The sequence below is a fragment of the Clupea harengus genome, chromosome 8, assembly GCF_900700415.2.
Source record: "Clupea harengus chromosome 8, Ch_v2.0.2, whole genome shotgun sequence".
Taxonomy (NCBI): Eukaryota; Metazoa; Chordata; class Actinopteri; order Clupeiformes; family Clupeidae; genus Clupea; species Clupea harengus.
In genome coordinates this window covers 25604990-25623787 of record NC_045159.1, presented here as the reverse complement: position 1 = coordinate 25623787, position 18798 = coordinate 25604990, and the positions used below count along the sequence as shown (strand labels likewise).

Below are 18798 nucleotides of genomic sequence, written 5' to 3'. Positions count from 1 at the left end.
AAAGGGAGGCTGCACAAAACATTAAATTAAGGGGTGCCAATAATTGTGGCACACATGTTTTGGGGAAGAATATGTATTTAATGTCAACAGTTTTTTTTTCTTTCAATAGTTTTACTTCAATGAAAAGGTAAGATTTTTGTGAATATTTTGAGTGAAAGACCAAGAGGATAAACAGCAAAGACATATTTTTTTATAGCCTGTTTTGCTCATATTCACTAGGGGTGCCAATAATTGCGGAGGGCACTGTATATATATATATGTAGCCAAATATATATAACATGACAACCATTATATCACGATGAGCTGACATGACCTGGTGTCAAGGAGACTCTATTTGTTTATAACAATGCCAACTAAAGCAAAACAATTCACATTTCTATGAGTGGAGGCCTCTGGGTGAAATGAACCGATCTGACACAAGGTCCCTTGGATGAGTTGCTGTTCAGAGGCAAACAAAAAAGAAAACCTTCAAGGGAGGTTTATATTGATGTACCCAAAAAATGGATTTGACACAGCCACATTCAGAACCTATTTGTTCACGCACGTCATAAAAGTGATTCTTATTGAAAAGTGTGCTTTTCAACAGTTATGGTTTCCATTTTCATTGTCAAAAAATCAAAATGCTTTTAGAGTAACAATAACAGTGTAATTCTAAAGACACTGTAAAAGGATAACGTTCCTCATTATTCTATGTGAATTCTATGCACCTTGTTTGAGGTGTTTTCATACATTTGCTGGCCCTGAGGTCTTAAAAACACCAAACACAGAGAAAAAATGATGTTAAGTTCTGTTTTTGCACAAACGAGCACAATGCATTTACAACATGAAATACAGCAATACAGGGAGATGACTGTTTTGCCTACTGGTGATGGACTTGGCTTAAGGCCACAGACTTTGTAGGGGAAATTAAATAAATCACTCTGACCGCTTTGGATTGTGATCATCATGACATATGTATATACAGACACACACACACAGACACACACACACACACACACACACACACACTCCTTACCTGAAGTGTAAGTTGCTTGGGGGTAGAAACAGCAGGTGATTCAACACATGTAAATGTGTCTGGTGGCAGTAACCTAATTCACAGGAGCAATCTTGCATTTGGACCTGCAATAATAATGTGTTATTTTTGATGGCCTGTCAACACTACAAATACACATCCACTAAATCTAACCAATATAACAGGCCAGCCAGGCTCCTCAGAGAGGGGAATTTGCTCAAAATGCCAGTAATGCCCCCTGGAGGCAATGCACAGTACTCCCACCCAGTCTTTGCATTCCTCATACATGCCAGAAATGGAGAAAATGCAAGAGGGAACAAACAGCACAGCCACATGTTGGAAGGGCCAGGCCGAAGAAGGGCCAGGCCGAAAGAAGGGCCAGGCCGAAGAAGGGCCAGGCCGAAGAAGGGCCAGGCCGAAGCATACTGCGGTGGAGGGGGGGGGGGGGGGGAAGAACAGAGGATAGCTTTTCCTGGGAGTCTGGGGTGCGCTTCAATGCACCAGGGTTCACAATTAATGAAAGACATTGATTGGCTTTAAAATTGCAGCCATCTGGTACAGCACGCCTTAATTACCCAGCTGTAAGATCAAACCCACAAACCAACATGCACTCTCCTCAGGGAATGGCTGCGTGCCTCTGTTTATGAGGAATACGGTCATGCAAAGTGTTCATTGAATATTCAACCGTGAAGCCGACTGAAGTCTGAATGAGAGTTCACGTTCATACTGACATTTTTGTTCATCCCTTTCCATGTCACTTAAAATATTTAGTGAAATGCATTAAAACCTTCGTCAGTACTCACAATGTCACAAACAATACAATAGCCTTTATAAAATGAAGCTCTGTAGACTTATTAATCTAATGATATAACATTAATACTTCATAACTAAGCATATTAAACAATTACGAGTCATTCTCCAATTGAGATCATGTTTATTTTTAAAATCACTTTCATTTTTTTTTTTTTTTTTCCCCCATCATGATGACCTGATGCACTCTTTCTGCTGAAGAGTGCATCAGGTCAAGACCTTGTTTGAAAGACAAAAGGTCTTATTTCTCACATTTAATTTCAACAGACCATTTCCAAAAAAATGTATGTTAAAAATAGGCTATAAAAATGTGACAAGCTGATTCAAGGGCAGTTTCACACACAGTACAATAAAGAAAGATGAGCTGTCTGTGTGTGTGCTTAGCCCAAGTCAGTGCAAATTGAATGGTGGAAGAACAAAATATAATTGTCAAAGACCTTCCTACTGTAGACACTCACATAAACTTCTCTGCAAAAACTAACACCCAACTCAATCCTCATATTCAACATTCAAAATGTCTATCTGGCTCCTAACCCCTGGCTAATTACATCAGGTTTTTTTTCCTGAACATCCAAAAAACAAAAGCTTATCTCCGTGTGACGTACTCACAGGGAGTGGGACTCGCATGCCAAGGCAGTCGTGAAACCAAAAACCAAAGCGGTTCTGGGTTGTTTGGGACCATGGGGAGGGGAGGGGAGGGAGGGGGCGGGGGGGGGGGGGGGGGGGCAGACCACACTTGGTCTGTTTTATTTGCTTTTTGTGAGCAACCGAGAAAAGGGACAAATGTCTCCACAGTTAACCGCTAACACACCAAGGCCAGAAACCACTGCACAAAAAAAAAGCCAAATTTGAACATGACGGCAGATTTTTTTGTACCTGGTCAAAATGTGTGGTTTAAATTTGGTCACTACTGAGCATTTTCAATACTTTTGAATATTGGCAATTAGAATGATTTAATATTTGGAATTCCACAAAAACATCATTATGAACTGGGCATTTAGCATCAACTATTATTCATATTTTGCTAATCACAAAACACATTCAATTGGACATTTCCTTTAGCGTCATACTTTATCCTGTCATGTTCATGGGGAGATAAATAGAGCATATTGCACTTGAGCCAAGTGATGATATGAAGCTCTATATTTATGACACTTTGATGACCTCAAGATAAATATTTTGAAGAGGTTTCTTTTTTTTAAGTCATTGTGGTGATCTGCAATGAGTGGCGTTCCATGACGGTCATGTACTGTACTGCAGGTGGCATGTCTCAAAGGTTGGTAGAACCGTGAAAAGAATGAACTAAAAGTATCCATTTGGTCAACCAGGTTGCTTTAAAATTGGTTTTAAAGTGTACATCTGTTGGATTATAAAAGAACAAAACAAGCACAGTTTGTCCTGGTTTGTTGAGTACTCAAGTGACTTTGGGATGACGGGAAGTTAAATGAGTCCTTGCCTTCATCCATGGTAGCAGCCATAAATAAACACTAGTAAAAAGTTGGCCATCATTTTTAAAATGATCATTTTAGACCTCTAGAACGGCAACAGGGTTTCTCCATTCCAACTTAACACCAAGAAGCATACAAAGTAGTTTCTCCAACAGCAGAACTTGTAAATGAAAGTGAAGCGTGAGCTTAAAACATCTTCCAAACTCGAACATGACAAAATAAAAACAAGCAAACAAACTGAATGAATGATTACGGATATTAGATTACTTGAGCCAAAAAAAGTAAAGGCTATCATTTTGGGTCTGTGCTTGTCACTGGTCTTCTGGCCTGTTACAAAAAAAGTGACAAATTCCTCTTGTTCAAAACAAACTGATTATAACACAAAGTATGACACAAAAGGGTGATAAATCCGTTTACACCCCCCCCCCCCCCCTATCCTTCCCTTTGTGCAAGTCTTTTCAAAAGCTCCTACACATTTGAAAAGTTCTCTCTCCTGGTTCTAATGGTGACTCAGGCCTTCAGGGAGCGAAGTCAGTCCTCTCGGTTTCAGTGCAACGATGTAATGTTTAGAAGATGTCCAATTACAAAGATCTGATTGAGTTCCTCTTTTGGTCCCCGTTTCCAATTGGATGTCCCAAACCTCGGTGAAGACATGACGCAAGCCAAAGCGAAACCCAATGTCTTCTCTGGGTGTTTCTCTGGTTTGGACTGGAAGTCGTCACTTGCTTGACGGTCCTTTGCGAAATAGGTAGATCGGTCTCTGAAAACCTGGAAAAAATTTATAAACATTTATGAAATGAAACAGATGACAGAACCAACTAAGCTAGTTACTAGCACAAAACTAATACAAAAAGGGCAGTGGCAATTCGAGGTTAGCAAACTAATAGCAATATAATGAAATGTTTGACTGCATGGTGGCAAAACACAGCCTTCTATCTGACCAATTTTACAGGATATAACTGCACTTCATTAAGGTCTGGACAGACATCTTCTAAGTGTAATTAATTAAACATCGGGACAGCTTGTTCTCCAGTTTACCTTTACCTTGTTCAACACCTGGCCCCAACTTGGGTTGGATGCACACACACTTTTTTTATTTCCTCTTATGGCTTCAGTGAATTGAATAGACGAGGGTTTCATTAGTTACTTATGATGCTCATTGATCTTTTGTTATAAATGTTCTAACATGGAGTCAGCTCACATCTTCACAGTTCAAAAATGGATAGCTAGCAAGTAAACTGCATTGCAGGAAAATGAAACTAATTTGTTCCATCAGGTAGGAAATGATTTCACACATATATTATATTTATTACTTTATAATTATAACACACCCGGTCCTACTTGAAGATAAAATATATATATGAAAGCAAAACCATGCCAGTGCTCAGCACAGTTATCCAGATAATGGTCCCTCTGCTTTGTGAAACACCCCGCTACCCTGGAAAACAAAAACAACTCAAGAACTGCTGGAGGCATGAGGGCGGCTTACCTCGTGACAGATGCTCTGGCGTCCCAATGAACTCGTAGCTGCTGAAGCCCACTTCGCAGGTCAAGTACGTAGAGAACTGATCTGGCCTTAAGTGGATGTTGAAATAGTTCTTATAGATGGTGTCCTGGAAGACAAGGCAAAAGTAGGGCGTGTAACTGCCGAGGAAAGTTACAAAAAAAAAAGAACACAGCGCGGATTTGGGATCCTGAATCAGCAAATGCTACGCTGACTAAACTAAAACAGCCCAAATTATGCGATCCTGACTTCAAACGGCACAACAAAACCTCTGTGGGCAGCGGCTCGGTCCTGTGCGATCCCGAAATGAAAGGCTCCGCAGTGTCTTGAAAGACTCCGCTCCTACCCACCAGACAGCGAAGGGGGCCCATGCCATCACCAGACGCTTTACACAGACACCACAGCACCGTCACCCTGGTTCAGGATGGACTACAACTCACTTACCAAGCTACCACAGCAAAAACATCCTCATTTTCAACAGTGTTAGATAATCTATTCCTCATTCCTCTAGATAGTCTGAATAATAGCCAACTCCAGTGTTCTCCATTTTGGACTACATATAGCACTGCATATAGCACCCTCGCTTACTTCACAATTTTGGTCTAAATTTGTACACCTCAATAAGTATCCGCAGTGAACAGCTGCTCTATGAAGTGCAGCTCTGTCAAAAAAACATTCATAAAACTGGAGGTTTTTTTTTTCCTTTCCCAATCTACTATCGGGGTGCAATGGGTCAAAAATGGCGATCAGTTCCTTAGTCTGACCTGACTTCTCTTCCTTACCGTTAGTCTCTTCTTCCTGCCGTAAGAGCTCCAGGGCTGAGGCTCCAGGATGAGGAGGCCCCCGGGTCGCAGGTGTCTGTAGGCCCTGCGGAAGAGGCGCTTCAGGCCGGCGTCGCCCCAGTTCAGGTGGACCCACTTAGTGACACTGAGACAGAGGATCACATCGTACTCCTCCTTCTCTGGGAGCAGCAGCTGGTCCGCCTCGAGAACATAGTTTCCCTGTGGAGAAATGAAGAGAGGATGATCTCACCAAAGACAATTTAATGGACAATGATTGTTTTAAGAGCTGTTCACAAATACTGAAGCCATTTTTCCCCCTCATCGCAGTATCTGTGCGATCTTAAAAACCACAAGGGCCTGTTTCAAAGTGTACTTTTATACGGACCTCTGACAGTATAAAAACTGACGAGGTAGGCTCTGAGCTTAATGTCATTATATTCCTCACTTAACCCCAAAAGGTTATATGTCCCTTCAAATATGGAACACAAATGCTGGTTACATGCTGGAGACAAATCAAAAGAAACATGTCTTACGGTGACAAAGGACACATTAGCAGGGAAGCTTCCCCGCTGTTGGCTGGGTGATCGTGGGAGAGGCGGAGCGGCAATAGGGCCTCGGGAGATACGGAGAGACACGGGGAAGGTGCCACCTCCTTTTGGGTAGCCTCTCCCGCCTCCCCCATCCTTTTTCTCACTCGTTCGCTCTTCATTCCTCTCCAGCGCCCTCCGTCTCTCGTCCAAACCGTTTCCTCCCTGCTCTGCTCTGTTGGACTTCAACCCCCTATCAGTCACTGGCCTGTCCTCTCGGTCTTCTTCCATGGGGTCGTTTCTGTGCTCCGTCGTCTCTTCACACACACCATCCTTTCTGTCGTCCGTCACACGACCCCGCTGCCCATCCTCTTCGCCGTGCCGTCGGGCCTCGCGGGCCTGGATCTCTGAGAGGTAGTATCGGATGTTCTGCCTGGCGGCGTGGATCAACCCTCCGTCGATGTCCAGTCCCACAATGCGGCTGGGCCTCCACTGCTTGGCAATGGACATAGTTAGGTGGCCGGTGTTGCATCCGAGGTCCAGCACAGTTTTGCCTTGGAACCACTCGGGCCTTAGCATCTCCATACGTGGGTCGTCACTCGTCCCCGGGTTGCGGTAGCCGTAATATTTGGTGTAGTTGCCATACTGGAACTTCTTCTTCGGTTGCTGGTTGGACCCGCGGTGATTGGGGGGCATCCGCCGACTGATTGACCTCGACCCTGAGCCCACCACTGGGGTGTGGAAAGGCTGGCTGTGCTTCACCGGGGCAGGCGCCCGTCCCCTCTCTGCTCTGGGGTGTTTGGCCGGGGGGACCGACGACGCTTTCTCGGAGTTCTCAGACCTGCTGGAGACGCGCCGGCGCTTGCGCTGGCGAGTGGGCAGGTGCGGAGGAGGAGGAGCCGGGCCCGTCGTCGAACGCACAGACGCGGCATCCGAGCCAACCGGCACGGCGTGGCCGCCGAACCTCTGCGGAGCCTGGGGCTTCCTGTTGAGCAAGCTGGAGTTACTCAAGTCTTCGCTGAGAGTGTCGACGGTGGAGGGCTTGGCACCTGTGGATGGCAAAGCGTTGAGCAGGGACGCGCCCTCTGGGAGAGTGTTGCCTACCGTGGGGCCGGACAGAGGGTGTGGTAAAGATGTCGAGGGGGTTTCCTCGGCTGTAGCAGGTGCCCCCTCTACAGATCTTTCGCCCTCTGACAGCTCCAGCTGTGCGGCGCACGAACCCGCCGGCCCTCCTCCGCCACCCCCGTGATGGCGGTTGCGGTGCCGTCTTCGCCCACCGCTCTTCAGCGGGGATACGAGGGGACCCGCATCTCCTGTGAACCCGCTGTTCAGATTCAGAGGATCTGTGATGTCCCTGGGGATCAGAATCTCCACGGGCTCACGACTCTTGGCTGGCAGAGGGGAGGATTTAGGCGTCTCCGCGTTGAGCGCCCGGTTCACCTCCTCGTCCAGCAGGCTGTTGAGATTGAGCGGGTCGAAGATGTTGCCGCCCAACAGGAAGTTGGTGGGAAGGACAGGGTTGCTCTCGGAATTGGCACGTCGACGCCTCTTTCCAGACATGGGGTGCTTGAAGCCGGCGCTTAGCGTGGTGCGTCGCTTGTTGAGCCTCGGCTGTTGTGCATTTTGCTGCAGTCCACTGTTTGACTCCTGGGACTGGCCGTCACTTTTTTCCAGATCCTTGGTGTCAGAGGTATTAGCCTCCAGTGCAATTGCTGTGCTGCCCCTCTCAACCTCTGTACCACCATCATCCTTACTATTGTGTTTGACAGGAGTCTCCTCCAACATTAAAGTATTTCTATTAAAGCTGCTTGTGGATTGTTGATGGGAGCCAACTGATCTCCCCTCTTGCGGTAAAACAGTCTTTTTGTCAACAGACATCTCTATCATCTTCCTTGCAACACAGTTGACATATGGTATGGCATTGACCTAAAACACAAATTCACAGTCATCAAATACTAATACAGTAATGGTTTTGTTTTTCATTGACGCATAGATATGTACATGAAATAGATCGCAAGGGGATATAATATATACATAGCAATGCTAGTATTGTAATCTAACAAAAGCAAGGGGGGGGGAATAATTTACTGTAATTAGAAGTAATACAAGTAACATTAGGTTCTCATAATGAGTAGTAACTAACTCTACTCATACATTAACAGTGAAAATGAAAACAGGTGGCTCTGAAGACGTCATGGTAACGTTGTAGCTATGTGGCTAGACTACCTTACAAGTGTGAACAGTAGTGGACACCCACCTTTGCTATGCGTGAACCCGCCTCCGGGACAGTCTATATTTTGTATATAAGTTACCCGCCTCTGCACGTCACGTTCCTCTCACAGTCATGAATAAATCATGAAACATCGAGACAGAGTTCCATTGAAGGAAAATGCACACATACGGTCAATGTTGTCGCTAAAATACCCAGCACTCTCAACACACCAGCTACAGTGGCGCTTTCTCCGCCTCCTCTTAAAGCGACACTACCTTTAGCCTCACTCGACTTATTTTTCAACATCCACAAGAAAAACACTCGACTCAGAAGGGTTACCAAGATCACGATAGAATGTATGCAAAGCTAACGTTAACACCGCCAGCGTAACTTCAGGTAGCTAGCAGTATTGATCGTTATCTAGCTAGCTAACGTTATGTTACAAAATCAAAACATAATTTTGGAGGAGAGACTCCTCTAGATTAAACTGAATTTCTTTTAAAATGACAGTATCAGCAACGAAATAGTTCTGTGTGAGAAAGTGTATGTTAATGAGCATTATCTGTTTTCCCCCCCAACTCCACTCTTCTTAGCTGCACTAACAACTTTCAACTCATCTGCAGAATCTCACAGAACGAAGGGTTTCCTTGCTTATATATCCCAAGCGCGTGACTGTTTAGATTGACTACCTTTACAACCAATCCTAGTGGAGCTTGACGCCAGTGGTCATCCAGTAGACCAATTGCACGTGCTCTGAGGACGGTCCGCTCTTGCACAGCCCAAAGTCGGACTGTATAGTCGCCCAAAAATGCGCCTGCCACTAAATCAATCTTCCTGAACAATCCTGTATTGGATTTTACAGACTTTTTCAGGTAATAATGACTTGTAAATGCAAATCCTATACAACTGCACAGACAAGCAAGAGTAAAAACGTCCATATGGAAGAGCAATGTTTACATATTATCAGGCATGCCCGGACGTATCGTCAACTGCCTGTGCTATCTCTACTAAACAAATCACTAACCTATGTCAGGGCTCCACGGGTGAATCAAACCAACTACTATCTGTGTGTCACTGATGATGAAGGTGTTTTGTAACGTGCTTTTGATAAAAGTGAAAGAAGAATTTGTCTCATAAGCTCCAAGTGACTAGGCTATATGTTGTTTTCAGAGTCTCCACTAGGGTAGCTACATATGGTCAGGCATGATCAAGTGAACATGGGAAATGAAGTTTTCCTTGTATATTGCCGTGCTGTTCAGATTTAGCCCAGGTTTAAGTATGTAACGTAAGGCCTACATTGTCTTGCGAAAGAGAAGTTTGCCTTCATATCTACTTACCTGCATGTCTTATCCTGTTTTTTTTTTCTCTCCAAATGTGTGTGACTGTGTGTTTGTCATGACAGTTCGAGGTTATTATGATTTTCCATTTTCACATTTCAAAATTTCAGTTTTTATGTTGATAATAGACCTATGTTTGTATTCAGTTAGAATTTAGTTCAGTTTTAATTTCACCAGTGGCAGACTGTACCTTTAATACACAAAAACACGCCTAAATATTTGGGTTGTCACGGTCAATCCTACCAGTCAGCTATAGTTAACTAAAAACCCTTAAAGAACTCATGTGAACTTACACGTTACCCACTCACGATCCGTCTCACTACATCCTTTCCCGCTTTCACTGTTAAACTCGAAACGGTCCCATACAGGACTCACACGGTTCCTCCCTGACATATCTGACTTCTTTGCATGCATTTTAAGTTCAAATCCTGTGTTGTCATTCAACTATTTAGGCTATTTGGTCATATTGTGGTACTCATTTTGCATTTGCATGTACAAAAAACATTCAGATTAAAAGGTTATGTACCATTTAGAAAATGTCTTGTGTTAGGCAGAGAAAATGAGTTCAGTTTTGCATCCCTGGCAAGCTTTGCAACAAAAAATGAAGATGCAGAGAAATTCAGAAGGTACTTTTCTCCATGGCTTCATGGAGTACAGATGAAGTGGAAACAAGTGGATATAGTGTGATCAAAGATGTTTTTTCACTGTACTTGCATACTCACGGTGCATTTGGTAGTCAACCAATGTATTTGACCCTCATGACTTTGTTTTCATTTTTCCTTGTTACAGTACAGACCATGTGTGTACTATTTGAATGATGATACGCAACTTGAAATAGGTATTGAAATGAGTTAGTTAACACCCCTGGTATCAATGTTGTCTATTAAGTATTGTCAGTATTAAGGTTTCAGGAAGATGGTGAGAGTCTTTAACTTGTGCTGTTTTGGCATAAATATCCTTATTCTTAAAGATGCAGATAACTCAGTTCCCCAGGCAGCTTTGGGGGCACTCTGATCACTGCTGGGTTCATCTTCCGCCAACCTACAGGCCGAAACTAAAACCTGCAAAGTCTGTGGTAGAAAACAGTGAGTTAATGCACCAGAGAGGCAAAGCAGGAAGTGCAAGATTGTTTTGACTGCACCAACTGGAGTGTTTTTCAAGAGGAACCGTCAACCTGAACAAACTGACTGACTGACACTGTGACATCAGCTTTTGTGAAGACGTGTGTGCCAACCAAGACCTTCTGCCAATACAACAACAACAAGCCATGGTTCCCGGCCAAGACTAAGACTACTTTGTCAGGCCAAGGAGGATCCTACAGAAGTGGGGATAGAGCCCTGTATAAGCAGGCCAGAAACTCACTGACAAAGGTGGAGTGAGTGGCTAAAAGAAACTCCTCTGAAAAACCGAAAAGGGAGGTTTTCCACTGCAGGAACCTTCCCTGTAAGACCTCTTTCAGGGCCATTTTCGGGGCAAAATAGTACCTACCCCCGGATTGGTACTTCTGTGCTGCCCTGAAACTGCTGGGTGGCGCTTGCAGTAATGGTTGACTCTTATTGGTTAAACACGATGTTAATGGAAGACAACAACAAGCGCCATTTTTAAAACCAGCAAGATATACCAGGAATTATACGGTGCATACAGAAAAATTAATTACAGCTAACATATTTAGCTTAGTTAAGGATACAGTCACTGAAGGAACACAAGCAAAACGTCAGCTGAAATATAGGCTTTAAGTAATCATAGTGGTGCTGCTATATTATTATTATTATTATTATTATTTATCAAGTACTTACAGCTGCCATGCGAGTTCAACTGTCGACTCAACCTTGATGTACTTCTAGCAGACTTTGAGACACCCCTCAGCACTGCTCCTCTCACAGCATCCTCGTCCACGTTCTCCACGTTTCAACTCTTCCTTCTTTAGAGGGTTACTACACCCTCCTTCACAGCTGTAAATACTGTATTGTGCAATACTTATACATCACAATTTCATTCCCACATTATTGTTGTTTGCACTACCACACACACACACACACACACACACACACTTGCACTTTATGTATATTGTTTGTGTTTAACATAATCTGTATATTGCTTGTGTATTGGGTATTGTCTGTAAATAATATGTACATTGTCTGTATTTCTTGAGAGTCACCAATGGCCTGAACAAAATTCCTTGTATGTGTTAACATACATAATACTGCTCTGATTCTGATATATTTTCATGAAAACTGTGGATGATTCAAATTCAAATCTTTCACGCTGGCTAACATAGTAGCCATTAGTATGGCCGCCATTTCAACTCCCTCATCCAGATTTGCAGTATGCAGCATCTCACTCAGCATGATCTGTTGGCAAACTAGCACATTTTATGAACAATTGAAATATGCTGATGACTGTATCAGTGGTCAGTCATCACTGTTATTGAGAAATGTGAAATATTTGCACTGATTTCAGTGCTGGGTTTAGTGGATTTTAGTGGGTTACAGTAGCCTTAAATAAACAGCGAACTGTCTTGTTCAGTGCCATTGGCAAAACAAATTCTTCTCTTTTACTTTTTCAGGTCTTTGACTTTCAAACTAACCTTTTCAAAATTTAAATGTCTGATTAATTCACAAGTTTTTTTTATAAGAAGCGGCCTTGAATATATTGTGAACTTTTGCGGATATCTAAAAGAAAATAAAGTAGCACCTTCTTTTTTGGGGGGCTGGGGATTGGTGAAAGGGGGGGAACAGCGTTGCCATGGAGACCATTCATTGGTGGTTAGACAAGAGTGTGAGCTCTTGCCATGCTCCCCCCATCTTCCCCAGACTGACACACTTTTTTTGTGTTTAGTCATATCACATTACATTATAGTGCAGTGCTGATGCATTATACAGAAAAGGATACACACAAGAAACCAATAACTTAAATCATTTCAGTTTTACGTCAGATTAGATGTAACCTTTTCAACAACCAGTGTATGTAGTTTGATTTGAGGTCTGTCCAGTTGAAAAGGAGTTAAATACAGAATGGACTTTGATTGCCTCATGGCTCTCTGTTATTTACTTCAATGATAGTCTGCGCAATTCTTTTTACTGGTATTATTCACTTCAATGACTGCTGAATGATAGTCTGCGCAATGCTTTTTACTGGTATTTTAAAGCATTCAATGCTTTTTACTGGTATTTTCAATTGGTGTGACACAAAGGGCTGTTTGTTGGTACTTCTTCTTTTATTACTCCTCATCAAAACATGGAAGAAAAGAAATTCACTAAACGTTCCTCCTGGACCATGGGTTATCCCTCTCTTGCGAGATGTCCTCATTGGTATTGACCATCACGCTATAAATAAGGTAATGTTATCATCTATTGCCCTAATTCTTTTGTATCATCACGCTATAAATAAGGTAATGAATCATCTATTGTTCTCATTGGTTTTATCATCACCCTATAAATAAGATAACGTTATCATCTATTGTCCTCGTATTGCCTTTCAAAGTTTATTTTGTTTTGAGTATTTGTAGGCCTAATGTAAAAGCTCATAATGTGAAAAATGAAAATTACATACAGAAATGCTTGTCATTCATATAATACATGTTTTTACACATTTTTAACAAGTTTAGTAATGACTGTCTATAAGAAGTCAATTTCACATTCAATGTTCTCACAATGTTCTTATTCATCAATAAGACACAAATTGGTAGGTATTGTATTCAATTCTGAGGGCTTTTGTGACATGACATTGATACTGACATTCTTTATTGGGAAATGTCTTGAGCACGGATTTGACCATTACCATAGTGACCAGATACTACTATTGTGTTTCTTCTTACAATGTTTACATTTACTGGAATGCAAAGGTAACAGTCCCATCACCCATTGTGCTTCTTCTAATTTGAATATCACTGACTGACTTCTGTAACCTGGTGCTCTGAAAACGATTTTCAACTAAACATTGGCAAGAGCAGAAAACTTGATACACATTCTGTGACAAAATCAGTGTAGCAAGGTAGTAGTGGTTAAACTGAATTGGTAACACATAACTATCGGCTATAGTTATCATCAAATACTAAACACCACAGGCATGTTGTGTGGCTGCTGTGCACTCTCAATCCAGCCCAGCATACTGTGCTTTCACTGTTGACATTGGGGACAGAGTCAGGTTTAACTAACCCTAACCCTAACCCTACACAGTAAAATCTTACTGACCTAAAAAAAAACCTCCAGCCTCATAAACCTGCTTATGGCTGTCTATGAGCAGATATGTGTGCTGCCAGTGAGGGGGATTGTATCAGGTGAAGGATGCACCTGGATTTGGTTTCCTAATCAGGAATGTCAGTAGTGCATTAATGGGTGCAGGATGAAACATGCGTGATCTTTTTAGGGACAGGGAAAGAGGGGTGGCAGTTGCCTCCCTTGTTACCCAGGCATTGGACCACATTCACTCTAAATTGAATATTCAACTTCTTACAGATGATGAAGAAAGTTCTTATGCTACATAGGTTTTCTTGAAATTCAACCGTGATGTATTTAGAAGTGATTCATGATTTCTTTGGAAAATGGTGATAGCTACACTTTGTTCTACAATTACACTGTATTCAAAACAATGTTAAAGCCTGTGGGATCTTAACTGTTCACAAAAAAAAATAAAAGTAAAATAAAGCCAGATTATATGGCAGCAGGTATTGAGTGTTTATTGATTAATGCTTGCATATACATTAATGCTTACAGATTGTTATTTTCAGCATCAAGAGAGGTGGCATGAAGTCTGTGTCAGGATTCAAGATAGTACAGGAAGTCTTGGTAACTCAAGGGGACCACTTCCTGGATCACCCGTGCGATAACGATTGCCTTCAAAGGCAATGGTGAGTGCTTGCTGTTTGTGTGACAGTAGAATAGATATTGTTGTTTATTGTCTCCACTCTATAACAAGGCCTTCAAAGGCAATGGTGAGTGATTGCTGTTTGTGTGACAGTACAATAGATATTGTTGTTTACATTAGATTGCAATACCATATTTCTTAGACAATGCAAAGGTCTATGTGAATAAATCTCTTTATGGTGGATTTCAAGTATAGACATTTGAATGTCAAATCTGTATAGTAATTTATTAGTAAACCTGTTTAATGAGGTTTCAGTTCACTGATATTTTTGAAGACAGGGTGTTGTACATGTGATTTTTTTTTGTGGAATACTGCAGTCTCACAGAATATACACAGAATATCCTAATGTTCAAGGTAGTGATCCTCCTTTAAAACATGTCCATCTCCATAATTTAAACAGTCTAGAAGGATTCATGACCAGTCTCTTGTGAGATAATAATTGTCTGGCACTCATGAACAGGAAGTGACTGTTAGGGATGCTGAATTAATTATATAACAAAACATTTACCATGTTGATGAACTAACACTTATTCCACACTTCTTAATGTTCATGTTATTGAATTTAATACGGAAGGTATTTTTGTTAGCAACGGGTATAGACGGAGAAGCAACGGCACTTTTCAGTCAGCCAAATAAATAACTTTGGTGATGGCAGAAGAGCCTTGGAATTTAACATCCTGCAGGAATGTGTACTTCTGTCTGAGGCCATCCAAGAGGAGATAGGTTAAAAATATATATATATTTATATATAGACTAGCCTATATTATACATACTGTACATTAATTAAATTAACATTATCAGTTTCACTGGCTTGATCACTCCTTTCAGGTGGTGCCTTTGATCCTCATGCCAAACTCAACAATGCTGTGGCCAATGTCATTGGATTTTTGGTGTTTGGAAAGCGCTTCAACAACAGTTCAACTGACTTTCAAAAACGTCTTAACCTCATTGCAGAATCTATTTTACTTGTGCGTACACCCCTTGCTCAGGTAGGTTGTGTTTTCTGTTATATATACAAAATTATTGTATACCAGACAGTTTCAAAGACATGCATATCGCAAGCTTCTAAGTCAGACCAGACTGACCGTGTCACATTTGTGATTTTTTTGGTCAGGTCTGTTAATATTTGTCATGCAAACATTCCTTGGTTGTTAAAGTGGCATATCACTAAACCTCCACCTCTCTGTGTTAGTTCATTTCACAACAGATGTGTTGTAGGGTTCACAAGATCAAACTCCGTTGTATTCCTAGAGCTAGTCTGAAGCTATGGTAGATATGATTGTTATTATCGAACCAAAATTAGGACATGGTGTAGAAAACTTTCACACTGCATGAGTACTTTAAAGACACACTATGCAGCCATTTGCGATTTGTTTTTATGGGCAGCTAGTTTGGTATCATCTTCAAATTCATACTGATGTTATGGATGCTATCCATCCAGGCTATGCTCTATATGCAATCCAGTGGTCCGGGTCGGCAACCCCCAAAAAAATGTACGTAGGTGAATAGCCAACTTGCCTATTGTCCCATTAGAAAAGAAAATCTAAAAAGAGATCTCCTTATTACACTGAGACAATGAGATTAACAATGAGATTAAATGAAACTAAAAGTGGGATTTAGTCTTAAATCTCCTGCTTCTCAGATGGTCATATGGTGTTAAAGAAGAGATCGTAACGGGGTCACAAATCATGTTCAGTTTTTACTAAATGTTTAGACATCTCAATATGACCTCCTTTGTGTCTCTCGCGAGGGAACTTTGGTGTTTGAGTGTGGGGAACACATGTTCACAATAAAGTACATTTAATTAGCTAATGACACTAGCCTGTTCAAAAAATTGTTGCGGAGAAGGATGGTTAACAGATTTGTTTTGTCAATTATGGTAGATTTTTACCACAAAGTGCTTCATCTAATTTTTGTCTCAAACTGTTTGTCCAAAGGAAGTTTAAAGGAGAAATACCTATCATTAAATTGATACATAAATGAAACAATGAGAGTCACATAGGTCTCCTACTGCTTTAAATGCAAAAATAAAAAGATTAAATACATGATTGCATACCAAATATATATCGGTGTAGTGTTCAAGAAATGCTTGTTCTTGTCTTTTAGCTTTACGATATTTGTCCATGGCTCATGAGGAGGTGACCAGGACCTCGTGAGACAACTACTACTCTAAGCTTGCTGCCTTTCTGAGAAAACAATACACCAGAAAGTCAAGGATCCCTTTCTGCACAGAGACTTCATTGACTCCTACATAGGGGAGATAGATAAGGTAAGACAAGTCATTTGCTGGTTCATGTGTAGGTAGATATTGGCCCTTCTCCTAATATGTAATCTATTTGAAGTGTGTATCGGTATGTCCTGTCTGTGTGTACGTATCTGCCCCAAATGAGACGTCCTTACTGAACAGTGATACCAAAGTTAATTTGATCATCAATCTCTTTCACCCAGAGAAAGAAAGACTCAAGAGTTGAAACCTTGATGTACTGCAGCCTGGACATGTTTGAGGCTGGCACTGAAACTGTTGCCAGTACACGTGGGCGGTGGGCTCTACTCCTCATGATGAAGGATCCAGAAGTGCAGAGTAGGTGCTATGTGACGCCAACTCTGTTAGATACAATCTGGGAAGTGGTGAGAGATGACGTTGTTCTGAAATGAACTTTGTGTTGAATTATAAAAGAGGAAGTCCACGCAGAGATTGACAAGAGTGGTGGCACAATCCCGTCGGCCCTGCCTGGCAGACAGAGTCAACATGCCCTATATTAACGCCCGTGCTTCATGAGACACAGTGGGTTGGCAACATCCTGCCGCTAAACACGCCCCCCCCCCCCCCCCCCCCCCCCCCGCGTGGCATGGAGAAACACCAAACTGATCATACCATATATATACTGACCACTGGCTTTAAATGTTCTAGTCAACTGTGCCGTGATTGGGTTGTGTCATACGGTCTTTCACTTGTCTGCTCTTCTCACCACAGGTTTTAGATGGAATGCTGGTGGCAGTTGATGTACTGTGCCGAATGATAAAATGATGCTTTCTTTCTTCTTTTAGGGGACCATGGTCATAACCAGTCTCTCAGTGCTGAAAGACAAGTCTAAATGGGAGGCTCCAGATTTGTTTAATCCAAATCATTTCCTTGACAGCCAGGGCTCATTTAGGAAAAGAGAGGCCTTCTTTGCTTATTCTGCATGTATTTTATTCTGACTAGACTACCATGCTTTATCTATTTATATTTGATCAATTTATGTAATATTTCTAAATGCCATCTTAAACATAAGCAGTTAACTTTTAGGTTTTTCTATTTACTTACTTCTTAATTTAAGTTTCATCTTACAATGAGCGATAATAAACCTATGTCACATCATGAGTTATCTGATATTTCATTTTGTTATACACCTTTTGTTGCAATATACATAATGCTTGATTTCTCACTGTTAATATTCTTTTTTTTCTCTCTTCAAATGTTTGGTTAGTCACTTTGGACAATGGCGTCTGCCAAATGCTTTAAACCTAAACATAGACATAAACATCTGTTTTGTAGGCAAAAATGATTTGTCTAAACAGCAACTCACTATGCAGAGTCTACTTGATATATGGTGTGGTCGGTGTGACATCCAGTGTTTGTGGTTACGATCAGGGAACAGGATGTCCCTGGGAGAGCAGCTGGCCCAGGTGGAGCTATTTCTGTTCTTCACCTCGCTCCTCCAGAGATTCACCTTCTCTTCTCCAGGTGGGGTAGAGCCAAGCCTGGAGGCCCAAGATACGACTGTGTTATCCCCCGAGCCTTTCAAAGTCTGGGTGTCGCCTCGCTGATAACACGTTCACTTTGACTAATCACCTTCAGCCTTTTTTGTTGTGTGATATGTGCAACTAAAGGCCAAACTGAATTCTGAATTATTGTGAGAGAACTTAATATTTGAAAATACCGAGCATTTCTTAAATATTGTTAGCAAGGCATTTTTTTTGTAATAATGCACTCAACCTCTGGTGTGCATTTAGATATTATTAATAAACTTGAACGGATGCTTCTGTTAATTGATGTACTCTCTTTACTATCACAGAACTTAGTAGAATTAACAACCATCCACAAAATTTTTTGCATCTTAAGAGTCTGTCTTGTATTCCAAAATTGTAAAGTACAGTATGTACAAAGAGTAAGTATGCTGAATAACACAATAATCACACACTGGCGCAGTACATCCAGGCTCAGCAGGTAGCAGAAATATATGCAGTACTTTATCATACGGATGTTTTATCTGTAAATGTCATATCACACTGAACTAACTATTAGGTAGCCTATCCC

General features: G+C 41.6%; 1 protein-coding gene and 1 long non-coding RNA gene across 5 annotated transcripts; one reads left to right on the top strand and one right to left on the bottom strand.

Moving 5' to 3' along the window:
- Window positions 1-2756: 2756 nt before the first annotated feature.
- Window positions 2757-8951, bottom strand: mepcea (methylphosphate capping enzyme a). Its single transcript, XM_012834877.3, has 5 exons — window positions 8341-8951; window positions 6090-8009; window positions 5557-5775; window positions 4760-4883; window positions 2757-4038 (listed from the first exon to the last, which is right to left on the bottom strand). The coding sequence occupies exons 2-5, from the start codon at window positions 7968-7970 to the stop codon at window positions 3989-3991; spliced, it is 2274 nt and encodes a 757-aa protein (XP_012690331.2). The 5' UTR covers window positions 7971-8009; window positions 8341-8951; the 3' UTR covers window positions 2757-3988.
- A 3334-nt stretch (window positions 8952-12285) lies between these two features.
- On the top strand, window positions 12286-17321 carry LOC116221531. Of its 4 annotated transcripts, none has more exons than XR_004164175.2 (4): window positions 12286-12969; window positions 14362-14481; window positions 15086-15487; window positions 16605-17321. It is a non-coding gene; the product is annotated as an uncharacterized LOC116221531 (long non-coding RNA). The 4 variants fall into 4 exon arrangements; XR_004164176.2 differs by having other exon boundaries at window positions 12308-12969; window positions 15327-15487; XR_004164174.1 differs by lacking the exons at window positions 12286-12969; window positions 14362-14481 and having other exon boundaries at window positions 14497-15221; window positions 15327-15487.
- The last annotated feature ends 1477 nt before the right edge of the window (window positions 17322-18798 follow it).